Here is a 16,491-nt window from a genome sequence, read left to right on the forward strand (position 1 = left end):
TGTGCAATATTCAGAGAATACATTGTACATGCTGTCAGTTTTAGTTAACCTTTTCCAACATGTAATCTGTACGCACGGTTCAAGACTAGGAACATAGAACAAGATATCCTAGTGCTTGCATTGCCCCTTCGGAGACAGCTTCTAACATGTAGACATCTAAACGTATCATTGCATCAGAGCTGTACCTCTAACAGAGTGTGGCTTTGATTATATCAGCAATGCACTGACCCAGAGTACACCAGCCACTACTGTCCTAGAATGAGTTCTGCGTTCCACATACAGCTCTGATGACCTCTCACCTTTCAGAGAAGGATTGCCAACTTCAGTATAAATTGGCGCACTGGCTACGTTTCTTAGGTATGGGGGTCTTAGGCATTCCCATTAGATCGGGCACAGGCAGAGGGTACACCCGCTATGTTCTCAAGTTATAGATAGTGCTAGATAGGAAGATATCAATCTAAGATTACCATAGTTGGACTGTTCATTCTTTTCACTATGTTAGTAACACTGGTTATAATGATTTGTTTCATCAGCCTAATTATTGCAGCTCATTCTGATTGAAAGTCGAAGGTGTCTTGGTATTGTACTACTTTTACCTGTTAGAAAAACTTGAAATTACCACTACTGAATTCTAGGGCTGAGTCCTAGATTCTTGTGAACCCCTTACTTGACAACAGAAATGCTTTTTTAACTAGTCTTCCTCTCTAGTACAAGAGACAGAGATTGAAGCTGATACTGTGGTTTTGAACATTACCAGAAAATAAGCATAGGGCTGAGGAAATCATATCCTTCATGGCTGTCCGTTAAGAAAAGGATTTCTTAAAATTCTTTGTTTCAAGTTCAAATGCCTTATTATTCACGTACAGGTATGTCTGCAGGAAAAGTGTAACAATACTGTTCTGCTAGAAATTTGAAATTCTCAACTTTAAGATTCTTCTCTGTCCTAAAGATTCCCACACAGGAGGCTGGTGTTTCTCAGTTATAGAATCCAAAGAATGGAACATTTTACACAACAGCTGAAAAAGGCCAACAGTCAAGAGTTCTGAAAAGAGACAAACTCATGTGAGCAGCAATGGCTCTGTTTTTCTGCACAATGATGTGTTTGAAGTGACAAACTGTGACTGGTTGTACATTGCAAAAATAAATAGTGCAGAATGTACTTAAAATGAAAAGCACATGCTCTAGCAGTGCACTGCTATAAATAAACAAACTATGCTGATTTATTTGCAGAATTAGGTAAAGGTGCTCTCAAAAGTAAACACAAGGAAAGTTATTGCCTTTTCTCACGTGATTTGATCAAACAGGAAGGTCGTGCTTTCAACCAAGGTTTCCAGGTTAAACTTTGTGCACTGCATGGATGCCACCTTCACTTGCCCATTTAACACCAAAGATGCTTTTGTTTCAATTACTTGAGTAGCTAAATTACTATACTAGAAACTATACATATTACACATTGATGTTAACACAAGACATCTCTCTTGCTCACTCTCTGCAGTTTGCACTTTAAGCATTGCACATACAGCCAATGAGTAGAGCCAGTGGGGGAGTGAGCGGTATGAGTAGGCTTTGGGGCGGCAGCCTCTTAAGAAAAATTATGGGCCCCTGCATTTTTTATTTATTTATTGTTTAGACGTTAAGAACTGAGGGCATGAGATGCACCCAAAAAGAAAGGTTAAAGTGACGCTATAGCTATGAATTGTAATAATATATGACTGTACTTTTTTTTTAAACAAAAGCTAAGAAATGCACTGAAAAAAGCAACTGGTATGGTAATCTGAAATACTTATACCTCATGCCCTAAAGTAACTATAACTTGCGCCCCTGCCATTCAGAGTGATGTCATCAATGATGTCAGTTTGTTGTCTTCAGCAACTCTATCAGTAATGTCACTAACACATCATGAGCGTTGTAATACATGAGGTCATAAGCAGTGCATGGCGAGGGCGCCAGTTATAGTTACTTTATGGCACAAGTTATATTTACTTGAGATAACTATATATGTCAGTGTTTTTGTTTTTTTTGTGAAAAGTTACGTTGTCACTAAAATTTTCACCTAACTATAACGTTACTTTAACCCTTTTCAGTGAATTTTTAGGGTGTTTCTACACAGAATGAAATATTTTATTACAATGTGTAAAGCCAACCTCCACGCTGCACACATCCTGGGTCAGGCCCTGTGTCCAAACCCTGTGGATAGCTAGCCTTCTGTGGCAAATCCCTCCTTCTAACTCAGGTGTGGGAACCCAGCCACTTACTAGGCTCCCACAAGACATCCACGGGATCGCACAACACCCCAAATTTACATATATATATATATATATATATATATATACACACACACACACACACACACACACATGTTCGATGGCATGTGTAGCTGCAGATACACATGCTGTGCACATCCTGCCATATGTGTGTGTGTGTGAGTGTATGTATATGTATATATATATATATATATATATATATTTTTTTTTTTTTTTACATTTGTCCCTGGGGAGGGGGTATCACTGGGACAGTCCCCCCACCCACACACACATATAGTCATGAAGGGGCAGGGTACCTCTACCTTACCCATATACTTTATTTTTATTTTTTAAAATATTCAGGACATGAGGACGGAGTCTCCACATCCTGAAATTACGGACAGAACATTTCTCTTCATGTTGTGGCCAGCCAATCATAGCGTAACCTCCCATTGGACTCGAGAGTACAACAGTCGATTGGGGGAAGAACGCTCTTGACAAATCAGATGGCTCCATTTTTTTATTTGAACGACCGCAGAACTCTCGCAAACCTAACCGTCCAGATGTATAAAAAAAAATGTACCCTTAATTTTTCAAAAAGTACAATTTCTAGACCACAATCTAGCTTTTTGGCAATTTAGTGTAATTCCATACAGCCGCTTGGGCTGTAGCCTTTTTCAAAAAAGTCTGTTGAAAATGGGAAATGGCCTTTACTACGCTAGTGTTACCATGCTTGCCCTGCACCACACATGTGCTTGAACCATGCAAATGCGTGGTTAAGGCATCATGCATGTACATGGTTCAGACACACAGCAGGAAGAGGAATGCAGTGGCTGGGTAATTGGGGCTGGGACAGGTGGAGGGGAGGGTCTTAATGACCAGGTGGGGTTAGAGGGCTGGGGGGAGGGGTAAAGCCCACTTTTGGGGGGGTGGACCGGGGTTGTTTTAAAAAAAATTATATTAAGGGGTCGGTTTTAGTGCTCGGGGGGGGGGGCTGGGTAGTTTTTAGGGCAGGGTGGGAGGGCGGGGCTGGTGGTGGGGAAGGGGCAGTTTTTGGCCTCAGGGTGGGTGGGGGGTTGGGGTACTTAAGTTTTTAGGGGTGGGGAAAGGCTTTAGGTCTCAGGGAGGGGAAAGGTCTGTGACCAGGATTTGTATTTGAGGGGCACGGCGGTGAAGTTTTTCAGGGTGGGGAAGGTTTTAGGCCTGAGGGCGGGTGGGGATGTTCGGGGTACTTTTTTTTTTTTTTTTTTTTTTTACAAACAAGGTCCATGATTGTTGTTTTTTTTGGGCGGGGGCGCAGAATAAGTTAAGGGGAATGGTTGTATGGTTGAATCAGGCCTGTGTTTACCACACTTACCTTTACTAGCCATGCTTTTACAACAGAAAAAGGCACACGTGGTAAAGATGCAGTCTTGGTTCAGCCACGCATGGTTCTACCATGCATGGTTTAGTCATACAACCATTGAAGGTGCATGGGGATTTTGAGTTTCAGTACAGATCACCTTGTAACAGTCCATGAAGAAACTAATTACAAAAGAGGACTTTTTGGGAAAGATTTGTGAAGATTCCTCGAACGGTGACAGAGTTATTAGCAAACCAAGCAAGCATTGGCAAAGCCAATTGATTTCGCCTATGTGAGATCTGTTGACTTTGTCAATGTTTTTTAACATATTGCTGAGAGAATCCAGGTGAATAATAATAGCATGTGTAATAAAATAATTGTGTACCAATACACTTTGACATGTATAATTGTTTTCATACCTTTTTGAGGTTTAATGTTGGTAATCAATACAAAAACTAAGGAACAAATTAGCTCACATGTACACTACCACAATAGCTCAATTATTACGCTTTCCCATTTCCTTCAGTGCAGCTGGCATTAGTTTAATATGGCTGGTGCGTTATCGAAAGCAGTTGGAAGCACTGTTCTTTTCCAGTTCCGTTTAGGCGTATAGTAAATTATTATTTTTTATGTCTTGGGTTTTCAGCATTTCTCGCTGATCACTTGATCACCCTACAATTAGAAGGAAATCTGAAATATCTTTAGACTACATGTTGAGTTCACTGGCAAAGCCAATAGGTTTTGCCAATACCACCGAATAGAACAGATCTCTGCATGTCCTTTGTTAGATTCTTAGTATTATTGGCAGGTAATCTTGTGAGGAAATCGGCGTCAGGAGAGCGCTAAAATAAACACACCACACGCATTATAAATCTGTGTCAAACTGCCGTTCTAGCGCGAGCACTAGAACCTTTATTAACAGCTCCATGACGTCATGAAACAAACAATCGAAACCGAACATTTAGAGGGGTTTCTACGCGACCGCATACCAACAGCTTGTGTAGATTACACCTAACAAACTAAACCCATCGGTAGCAAACATAACATTCCTCCTCCACTCAAAATAAAAATAACAAATTAACCAACAAAAAAAAACACTGCATGCATTTAAAAAATTCCTGAATACTCTAATTGCACACATAGTCTTTCATTTTAACAGGAGCTGATATTCGGGAACGTAAAGTATATCTATCCCTGCCTCTTCTCGGCACAGTGCCAATCGGGGAAGAACTGTCTAAAGACTTGCTAGTAGGCTTCTCTGTAACAACATCATCATCTGATGATTCAGTCTCATCCAGGGGCAAACACAGGTCCTCAGCAGGGAGCCTGTCCTGTACTGGAGAACCCTGAGTCATACATTCCTTCGGCAGGATAACCGGTGTACCCAAAACTGTCTCCAGAGAATCATGTATGGGCAAATAATAGGGTTTAAAGAAAGATATATTCCTAGTCACCATCTCCTTATCTCGTTGGGCAGTGACCATCGTGCCTTTCACATTCACAACTTTCCAAGGGCTAGCTTCAAATGGGAGCTTGAACTTGCCTCCTGCATGTCTATTTTTTACTAACACCCAGTCTCCCACTCTCAAACGTCGCACCCGGGCTCGCCTCTTCTGAGACATCCGATCATTCAGCACCTGACGACTTCGCAAACGACTAGAAACTTGATCATGAAAACCACTCGAGGTATTCACTTGGGGCAACGTATCTCTCACACCCTGTACACGACACACTTCGCTGGGAATAGCACCAGTGGTGCCATGGGGAGTCAGGCGGTACTCCCTTAGAAACTCAAACAGAGTACATTCCACATCCTTTTCCTGAGAAACCACAATTCTCAGCACCTTATTTAAAGTTCTCATAAATCGTTCAACTTCCCCATTAGCTTGGGGCCAGCGAGGGGTGATTTTTCGATGATAAATATCATGTGACGCTAGATATTCTGCAAACTCATTGCTCGAAAAAGGGGGTCCATTATCTGTTCTCAGCTCTTTGAATATGCCATGGGTGGCCATGATTTTTTCTAAACATGGCACAACTCGATCAGTAGTAGTAGAGGTCAAGACCTCCACCTCTGGGTATTTGGAGAAATCGTCTACGGCAACCAACATATGGCGCCCATCAGGAAGACTGCCTAAATCCACACTCACTCGATGCCATAGAGTGGGGGGAATTGGTTCTGTTATGATCGGAGCGGGCAAATCAGCAGGTCTGAGGATTTGACATGTGTGGCAATGTTGGATCGCCTGTTCTACCCTGGCGTCCATGCCAGGAAACCATACTTTACTTCTCAGTCTCGCTTTGGTCTTTACAATCCCCTGATGGGAGATGTGAGCTAAATCAATCGTTCATTGCTGCAATGCTTCAGGAATTACCAAACGATGACCTCGCAGTAAACACTCTTCCGGTGACACCACCAATTCTTGGCGAATATTATGCAGGGAAGACAAAGTTACTTTAGCTTGTGTCGTTCTACGACCCATGTCTTGTTTTAGTAAATGCCACTTTCCATCACGAACACACGATATGGCTAACTGCAGCACTTCATCTGCTTGGGTGGCCTCTTGAATTTCCTGGACTGAAATGGGACGTGGTCTTGACCGTTCCACCACCAATCTTACGTACTCTTCCACATCCTCGGATTCCTTTTCCTCCTGAGTAGTGAGGGGTCTGGTGTGTCTAGACAGATAATCTGCCGGGTTTTGGGCTCCTGGTCGATACAGCACCACAAATTGATATTCCTGGAGCTGGAGGATCCACTTTTCTATCCTGGGTGGGGGTTGGGATGTTGACTTATTGAACAGGGGTATCAAAGGCTTGTGATCAGTATTTACTGTGAACGGATGGCCATAGATATACAAATGAAAATGACGACAGCCCCAATGGACCGCCAGCGCTTCTTTTTCAATGTGAGAGTAGCGTTGTTCTGTGGTCGTCAAAGCTCTACTCGCATAGGCTATCGGGGCCCATTCACCATCTGTTCCTTTTTGAGATAAAACTGCTCCCAGACCTACGGGACTGGCATCCACAGATATCTCGGTGTCTTTAGAAGAGTCAAAATACACCAACGTGGTGTCTGCCGACAACGCCCGTTTAGTCGCTTGAAAAGCATCATCCTGGCGAGCCGTCCACTCCCACGGAGTGTGAGTTTTCGTGAGTTCTCTTAACGGCGCCGTGAGAGACGTCAGATTAGGAATAAATCTTCCGCAGTAGGTCACCATTCCTAGAAAACTGCGAACACCTGTGACGGAGGCAGGCGGACGTGCCACCTGTATGTCAGCCACTTTTCCTGGATCAGGCCGGACCTCTTGTGTCGAGAAATGATAGCCAAAGAATGCAATATCTTGTTTCAGGAACTCGCATTTCTCCCTGTGTAGCGTCAGTCCGTTTTGTCTAAGTCTGTGGAAGGTAGCACGGAGTCTCTTGAGATGCCCTTCCACAGTGGGGGCATGCACAAGAATATCATCACTCACATTGATGACCCCTTCGAGCCCAGCTAACACACCACGAATCGTGTCCTGAAACACTTCTGCGGCGCTGGCAATGCCAAAACTGAGACGCTTGTACCGCCTCAGCCCCACATGAGTTGAAAATGTGGTTATGGCCCTTGATTCAGGAGCAAGCAACAGTTGGTGATATCTGGCCCGAAGGTCCATTTTAGAGAACAACTGTGACACACTTACCTCTGCCACAATGTCATCCACCGTTGGTGTGAGGTGCCGCTCCCTCCGAATGGCCACATTCAGCAACCTCATATCCACGCATATGCGCACCTCACCTGGTTGTTTTGGCTTTCGAGTGACAACTATGGGTGACACCCATGGTGTCGGCCCCTCTACCTCTTCAATAATGCCAGCTTTTTCCAATTTGGCCAATTCCTCTTCCACCTTTGGCCTCAGGTGAAATGCTATGCGTCGATGTTTCAGGGCTACAGGTTCAATCGTTTTGTCGATGTGTAGTTTCACCTGTCGTTCCTTCAAACAACCAATGCCTTGGAAGATATCTGCATATTCTTCTTCCAGACTTTCTACGGCACCCACATAAACACTGAAAGCAAAAGTGACTAGTTCCAGTTCCTCAGCCGTGCGACAGCTCAGTAACATCCCTGTTCCAGTTTTCGTGACATACACCTTTGCTCTGGTAGCAATGTCCTCATGTACAATGTCTGTCGTGAACACACCTGCCAAAGGAATTGGGGTTGCCGACCCAAATGCATATACCTGCACGGTGTTGGGCCGAAGTTGGGGACGAGTTGGAAGCTGCCGGAATACCGACTGTGCCAGTATGTTTATCGAGGCCCCAGTGTCAATGAGAGCAGGCACTTGATGACTATCAATTTTCACTGTGCACCTTGGAATTCTCTTCGCCCTACCATTGCCTGGTTGAGTGGTGTGAATAATATACACAGTGCCTTCCGGTTCGTCATCCTCATCCATGTCTAGAACCTCATTCTGTTGTTGGATGGTTTGAGCTTCATGTATCATTTTCCGTCCCCCTGACTTAGGCTTCTTAGCCGACCTGCAGACTTTCGCAAAATGGTTGAGACGTTGACAATTTGTACATTGCTTCCCCATTGCTGGACATTTTCCTTGGTGCGGATACACTCCTCCACACATGTAGCAGGTGCGACCCCCTCCCTCAGATTTATTCTTTTCTTTTTTCTTTATAGGTGTCGCCGCCACCACTGCGTTTACAGGTTCTGTTTTTATAGGTTTTACAAGTGCTGACTCCATATGTGCCGCCCTCACACGCGACAATTCCTTGGAGCGCCCCATTGTAAGTATGTCCACCATTGACATGCCTGGGACTTGTAAGATATGTTCCCTGAGCTTGGTAGAGTGACAGCCTTGAATAAACTGCGCACGAATCTCGTCAGCCATATCAGGTAATGTACATGTGCTCGCTAACTCCCTGAGTCTAGCATAGAAGACATCTACAGACTCTTCTGGAAATTGCCTGGCTTGCCTGAGAAGGAAACGCTCATAGTCTGGATTCGCCAATGGCTCGAAATATGCTGTGATTGCACGTTTCATAGTTTGATATGTGAATGGGGGACCATCTTCTACCACCGATTTGCTAACCTTGTGGACCGCAGGCCCTCCCAAATGTAAAAGCATCGACCTTCTTCTTTCAGGGTGTATTGCTGCTGCCTCAAAATAGTTCTCCAAACGCTCAACCCATGTTCTCCATTTGGCAGTATGTGCTGATGGAGGACCATCAATTAGGAACGGTTCCAACGCCGGGAACGAATTCATGTTGCTGACAGGGTGTGCTTGCCAATAGGAGCCACTTGCAACTGACGTTGACGTCCACTCAGTAATCTAAAGTGTCCCAAGTACTCTGTGTTGTGTGCACAGGCACCTAGTTATTTTTTTTACCCATCAACTGTGCAGTCCTACTGCCACGCCATGAAAACCTTTAAGATAGGTTTATTTTTCCATTTCCTCACCTGCACTGCCTCAATGTTGTGTCTTCTCCCTGCTCCTGTCACTCACCAAGAGTCCAGTGGCTGCAGCCTCTGCCTGAATTTCTTGAATAGTGCTCCCCCACGCACTTTCCTCTAATCTCCTGATGGGGGCGTGGTTGTTTTCTTCTTCCTTTCTCTTTTTTTTTTTTTAACGACGATTCTCCTCATGAGTTGAACGCACGTTAGCTCCTTCTGCCGCTGAGCAATTTAGAAAACACGGCCGAATGCCCGTTCTTCTACAGAGTCTACCGCTTGGGAGACTCACCGCCGGAGTTCCTGATCAGCAAACACATCGAACGATGTCAATCAGCCGCGCACCCGCCTGTTAACACCAGCACCGCAGGCCACTTGAGGTGAGAAACAAAACTAAACTGGCAGTGATTTGGGTGCGAGGGTCGTCTCCCGGTCTCGTCGCCAATTTGTTAGATTCTTAGTATTATTGGCAGGTAATCTTGTGAGGAAATCGGCGTCAGGAGAGCGCTAAATTAAACACACCACACGCATTATAAATCTGTGTCAAACTGCCGTTCTAGCGCGAGCACTAGAACCTTTATTAACAGCTCCATGACGTCATGAAACAAACAATCGAAACCAAACATTTAGAGGGGTTTCTACGCGACCGCATACCAACAGCTCGTGTAGATTACACCTAACAAACTAAACCCATCGGTAGCAAACATAACATCCTTCATTGAGATTTACAGTACAGAACAAGGAGACTATGTAGTTAGAGGCATCAAAATAACTACAGATAACAGCATGCTCACCATTAAATAACACTCAGAGAACTGCTGATGTCAGCACCTCCTGCAGTGCAGAGCTTTCAATGGAGAGGTATTGGGTAACTGCACTCCTTGCAATTAAAAGGGGGCAAACCGGTACTGTGGTATTGTGACCACCTGCACGTCTTCATTTCAAGCCCTGCTTCAATGGGGTTTTCAATATCAGCATGCCATACTGTGATACTATGCTGAGAGCTACAGCATTACCTGGAGATAGACAGAGAATTTTAGACACCAGCATGCCCTGTTATGAGACACAGTGATCCACAGATACCCTTATGCGCTGCCCCTGGGGCTCTTTAGTATTTACACATCAAACACAAACTCACAAAAGTGTGATCACCAAGTACTCTGGCAATAGCACTACCTCACCACACATAATTCACCCAGTTTCACGTCTCAGATGTCCCTTGTCATGTGCCTGGCTCTCAGTCTGTGGTGTTTTCAAGTCTGGGGAAGAATTTGTTACTTTAACTTAAAATATTTGTACTATAAATCCGAGTTTGCGAGGCACAGCATGCTTAAAACTACAGGCTAAAAACCCAGAACTGGTTGTAAGGCACCCATTTGACGCTGGTGGGCTCTTTACAAAAGTGCTGAAGAGGCCCTCATCCTGGGGCCTGTTACCAAGCTAAAGGGAGTATTATGAAGTTGGAGGCAGAGGAGATGCTCTCCAGTCCTTCCGCCCCCTACCAAGCACTGAATGTGTAAACATTACAGGAATGTGACAGGGATGGAGAAGTTTTTCACAGAGGAAGGAGAGAAAAGCTTCAATAAGCGTGAGAGAGGGAGCCATCTTGCAGAGAGGACCCTCTCTCTCCCCGTCGAGTGAGAGTGAATGGACTTAAATGAGGAAGGGAGACAGGATACCTCATCAGCGGGACTGAATGCTACTGTTACACAAATACAAAGTAAGGGAGAATGCCTGCCTGCAATAGTGGGTGCATCCTGACAGTGGGAAAGAGCATTACAAGCTCTCAACCGTCGCACCCTCAATTTACCCTCACTTTTGTTCAATGCTAGGAGTTTTCTTCAGAGCTTCAGACCAATGGACCAGGTTTTTTGTTTTTTTCAAACAGCGGAGTGCAGTGCCAGTCGACTTAAAAGGAAAAAAATGGAAACGAAAGCTCAACCTCCGTATAACCACATGCCAAAACAATATTTGAAGACTACATCTTCCACAATACTATGCACAATACAGTAACTAGGCTACTTAAGACTAGTCACACCAGCCATGAAAAATGCTTTACATTTAATTTTTGGGATACTGTGACTCTTTAGCCCGACGTTACTCAAAGTACGGCCCGCGGGCCGCCAGCGGCCCCACAGACCTATCTTGGCGGCCCGCGGACGTCCGAGAAACGCCATATAATAATGGCCACAGTACATAAACATAGAAGAGTGCCGCGGGAGCATGCGCAATAGTGGCTACTTCGCGCATGCTCCCGCGGCCCTCCTCTATGTTTACCTACGGCGGCCATTAGTTATGGCGTTTCCATGACGATCCTGGCTAGTGGTGGGAAGCCAAAGCCCCTTAAAAGTTAGCGCTTGCAGCTAACTTTTACGGGGCTTTTTTGTCTGCTTCCTGTCACTGTCTCCACGTCTGCCGCCCGCCCGCCTGCCGTGCCGTTGTACATTTGTGGCATCTTTACAGTGCTTTATTAAGGCAGGTAAGGCTCTTTGGTTATTTATTTATTTGTTTTTAATGTAGTGTGTGTGTTACTGGGGTAGGGGTGAGAGCAGATGGTGCTGTGTGCAGACGGCGCTGTGTGTGTTACTGGGGTAGGGGTGAGAGCAGATGGCGCTGTGTGCAGATGGCGCTGTGTGTGTGTGTTACTGGGGTAGGTTTGTAGTTATACCTGGATTCAAAATGCAGCATTGTTTAGCAATGTTTTGAAAAAGGGGGTAGGGTGGTTGTGCCCCCCCCACCCCCGCTGTCACTTCAGTGCGGCCCTCGGCCGTAAACCATACTGCCATTTTGGCCCCGAGAAAAAGTTTGTGTGTACCCATGCTTTAGCCGAAGAAGAAAGGAGAATGGCTTAGCACCATTACTCTACGAACAAACATTTCTAATTCTAAAAGACTGAAAGTATCCTCAGGAATTTGGCAAGGAAGGGAATACCCATGAAGCAGATGAATTGGACAGGAGAAACCTTTTAACGACGGTGTCAAACTATCACTAACATCAATTAATGTCTGTTGATTAGAATATTTTCATAGCAGTTATGTCTGCAGCTCTCTCTGTAACTCTGCAGCCTCTTTCCAGACATTCAGTGTCACAGCGCTTTATTTTTCTTTACTTTAAGACATGTTACACAGCAGCCGTGCCACTGTGTGGTATACTTAAATCAGCACAGGAGGGTTGGGGTTGGCAGGCAACCCTGTCCTCTGGGGCGAGTATTTGATCTAACAGCCAGAGCTGCCGACTGGGGAATCGGGTTCGAACCTCTGCTTTGGCTCAATATCCTGTGATTCTGGGCAAATCACTTAAGGCCTGATTTAGAGTTTGGTGGATGGGATTACTCGGCCACAAACATGACAAATATCCTGTCTGCCGTATTACCATCCCATTATATCCAATGGGATTCGTAATACGGCAGACCGGATATCTGTCATATTTGTGACTGAGTAACCCATCCGCCAGACTCTAAGTCAGGCCCTTAAGCTCCCTTTGCCTACAAAACAAAGACGACTGTGTCCTTGGGTAACATACCTGATGCTGATGTAAAGCGCTCTCCAGTACCTTCAGATTGCGTTTGCACTACATAAATGTGCAAAATAAAAACGGGATCGTCTGATTTCCGACCATCACCACAGATCAGTGTATTCAGATTCAGTCTGTTTACAATAGATTATTGATACTTAATTGAACATGGAAATATGAGGATTAAATTGGCAGTTTTCAGACTAAGTAATGAGGCCGACTATTTGTGATAATCATTGTTGGATTTGGAGGATCCCATGTTTGCGTCCATGAAATTGTACCTGGGAGTTATCTTTCTTTTGCAGTAATACCCTTGCGATATCGGGCATTCCTCTATAAGTAGAAGCTTAAAAAGTACATCTCATTGGCTCATTTTTGTTTTCCAGGACATTGCTACTCTTCGAGCATAGTGACCTTGTTGTCCTGACGTTGCTAACTGTATTGTTCACCAATTCTGGAGGCGGGCCGTCAAAGGTAATTAAATTCATCTTAACAATGACAACTTGTGTAGTTTGTGGTTTACTCAACTTTACAAATGATTGATATTCTAGATTGTTTATAGCCCAGTGTAGGTCATTTTTGTTTATGTGTGATTCATATAGGTAAATCCAGCAGGGACAGTGTCCATTTTCTAGCAGGATGGTCTCATAAAGGCCCCTGAGTTGTTGATGGAATGTATTCCACCTGTCAGAAAAATGGGACCATGAGTAGTTCTTGTAAACTGGCAACAATAACAGTGTGCTCCTCCCTACTGCCAACTTTTAGTGAGCCAGCAGAATACCTGCCCTTATTAAAAGTAAAACCTGTTAGATGGAGGTTTTATGCTCTAAGACTTTCCTTTCGAGTGGTTCTGTAATCTCCTGGGTAAGCACGCCCCCTAAGATTGACCAATATCGAAAATACCAGTTAGTCCATGGACATGGCTACTGTAAAATTATAGGTGAGAACCGGCTAGTCCCTTGCAAAATGAGGAATTACTGTTTGCGGGGGGCGATGATCTGTCATTTAGGGTAGATTTCCCCTGTAATTCTTCATGGTTCCATGCAAAATCTTGAGTGCTTTCAGCAGCTGAAATCGCCAAGTGAAAGTAAATAAATCTGCAATTGTCCCATTAGAATTAAGAGGCAACTCGAAATAAAGCCCTCCTGTAAGGAAATGCCTCCTTGGCATGGTTACCCCCTGACTTTTTGCCTTTGCTGATGCTATGTTTTGAATTGAAAGTGTGCTGAGGCCTGCTAACCAGGCCCCAGCACCAGTGTTCTTTCCCTAACCTGTACTTTTGTTTTACACAATTGGCACACCCTGGCATCCAGATAAGTCCCTTGTAACTGGTACCCCTGGTACCAAGGGCCCTGATGCCAGGGAAGGTCTCTAAGGGCTGCAGCATAGCTTATGCCACCCTGGGGACCCCTCACTCCGCACAGACACACTGCTTGCCAGCTTGTGTGTGCTGGTGAGAACAAAACGAGTAAGTCGACATGGCACTCCCCTCAGGGTGCCATGCCAACCTCACACTGCCTATGCAGTATAGATAAGTCACCTCTCTAGCAGGCCTTACAGCCCTAAGGCAGGGTGCACTATACCATAGGTGAGGGCACCAGTGCATGAGCACTGTGCCCCTACAGTGTCTAAGCAAAACCTTAGACATTGTAAGTGCAGGGTAGCCATAAGAGTTTATGGTCTGGGAGTCTGTCAAACACGAACTCCACAGCACCATAATGGCTACACTGAAAACTGGGAAGTTTGGTATCAAACTTCTCAGCACAATAAATGCACACTGATGCCAGTGTACATTTTATTGTAAAAAACACCCCAGAGAGCACCTTAGAGGTGCCCCCTGAAACCTTAACCAACTACCCGTGTAGGCTGACTGGTTCTAGCAGCCTGCCACACTCGAGACATGTTGCTGGCCACATGGGGAGAGTGCCTTTGTCACTCTGTGGCCTGTAACAAAGCCTGCACTGGGTGGAGATGCTATCACCTCCCCCAGGCAGGAGCTGTAACACCTGGCGGTGAGCCTCAAAGGCTTACCCCCTTTGTTCTAGCACCGCAGGGCACTCCAGCTAGTGGAGTTGCCCGCCCCCTCCGGCCACGGCTCCACTTTTGGCGGCAAGGCCAGAGGAGATAATGAGAATAACAAGGAGGAGTCACTGGCCAGTCAGGACAGCCCCTAAGGTGTCCTGAGCTGAAGTGACTCTAACTTTTAGAAATCCTCCATCTTGCAGATGGAGGATTCCCCCAATAGGGATAGGAATGTGACCCCCTCCCCTTGGGAGGAGGCACAAAGAGGGTGTACCCACCCTCAGGGCTAGTAGCCATTGGCTACTAACCCCCCAGACCTAAACACGCCCTTAAATTTAGTATTTAAGGGCTTCCGTGAACCTAAGAATTGAGATTCCTGAAACTACAAGAAGAAGAGGACTGCTGAGCTGAAAGACCCCTGCAGAAGAAGAAAAGAAGACACCAACTGCTTTGGCCCCAGTCCTACCGGCCTGTCTCCTGCCTTCTAAAGAACCCTGCTCCAGCGACGCTTTCCCCAGGACCAGCGACCTCTGAATCCTCAGAGGACTGCCCTGCTTCAAGAAAGACTAGAAACTCCAGAGGACAGCGGACCTGCTCCAAAAAGACTGCAACTTTGTTACAGAGGAGCAGATTTAAAGACCCCTGCAATCCCCGCAAGAAGCGTGAGACTTGCAACACTGCACCCGGCGACCCCGACTCGAATGGTGGAGAACCAACACCTCAGGGAGGACCCTCCGGCGACTCCGAGACTGTGAGTAACCAAAGTTGTCCCCCCTGAGCTCCCACAGCGTCGCCTGCAGAGGGAATCCCCAGGCTCCCCCTGACCGCGACTGCCTGACTCTAAAATCCCGACGGCTGGAAAAGACCCTGCATTCGCAGCCCCCAGCACCTGAAGGAACGGAACTTCAGTGCAGGAGTGACCCCCAGGAGGCCCTCTCCCGTGCCCAGGTGGTGGCTACCCCGAGGAGCCCCCCCCTTGCCTGCCTGCACCGCTGAAGAGACCCCTTGGTCTCCCATTGATTTACATTGCAAACCCGACGCCTGTTTGCACACTGCACCCGCCCGCCCCCGCGCTGCTGAGGGTGTACTTTTTGTGTGGACTTGTGTCCCCCCCGGTGCCCTACAAAACCCCCCTGGTCTGCCCTCCAAAGACGCGGGTACTTACCTGCTGGCAGACTGGAACCGGGGCACCCCCTTCTCTCCATTGAAGCCTATGTGTTGTGGGCACCTCTTTGACCTCTGCACCTGACCGGCCCTGAGCTGCTGGTGTGGTAACTCTGGGGTTGCTCTGAACCCCCAACGGTGGGCTACCTTGGACCCAAATCTGAAACTTGTAGGTGATTTACTTACCTGCTAAAACTAACAATACTTTACCTCCCCCAGGAACTGTGAAAATTGCACTGTGTCCACTTTTAAAACAGCTATTTGTGTTTTATGTGACAAGTATATATGCTACTGTAATTATTCAAAGTTCCTAAAGTACTTACCTGCAATACCTTTCAAATGAGATATTACATGTAGAATTTGAACCTGTGGTTCTTAAAATAAACTAAGAAAATATATTTTTCTATAACAAAACCTATTGGCCTGGATTTGTCTCTGAGTGTGTGTTCCTCATTTATTGCCTGTGTGTATGTACAACAAATGCTTAACACTACTCCTTTGATAAGCCTACTGCTCGACCACACTACCACAAAATAGAGCATTGGTATTATCTCTTTTTGCCACTATCTTACCTCTAAGGGGAACCCTTGGACTCTGTGCATACTATTCCTTACTTTGAAATAGTACATACAGAGCCAACTTCCTACACCTCCTTTTTTTTTTTTTTTTTTTTTAAGAACATATACAAAATAACAGAATCACCCATGACAGGAACAACGTGCACTCCTTGTTCACGGTGCAGTATCTGAGGTGGATAACCTTACAAA

General features: G+C 45.6%; 1 protein-coding gene across 1 annotated transcript in view; it reads left to right on the plus strand.

Moving 5' to 3' along the window:
- Positions 1–16,491, plus strand: part of SLC30A5 (solute carrier family 30 member 5) — a 302,331-nt gene that overhangs the window by 46,758 nt on the left and 239,082 nt on the right. Inside the window, exon 5 of the mRNA XM_069223076.1 lies at positions 12,925–13,012. Coding sequence (XP_069079177.1) covers positions 12,925–13,012 — 88 coding nt within the window. The remainder of the gene's footprint in view (positions 1–12,924; positions 13,013–16,491) is intronic.

This window comes from Pleurodeles waltl, chromosome 1_1, assembly GCF_031143425.1.
Source record: "Pleurodeles waltl isolate 20211129_DDA chromosome 1_1, aPleWal1.hap1.20221129, whole genome shotgun sequence".
Taxonomy (NCBI): Eukaryota; Metazoa; Chordata; class Amphibia; order Caudata; family Salamandridae; genus Pleurodeles; species Pleurodeles waltl.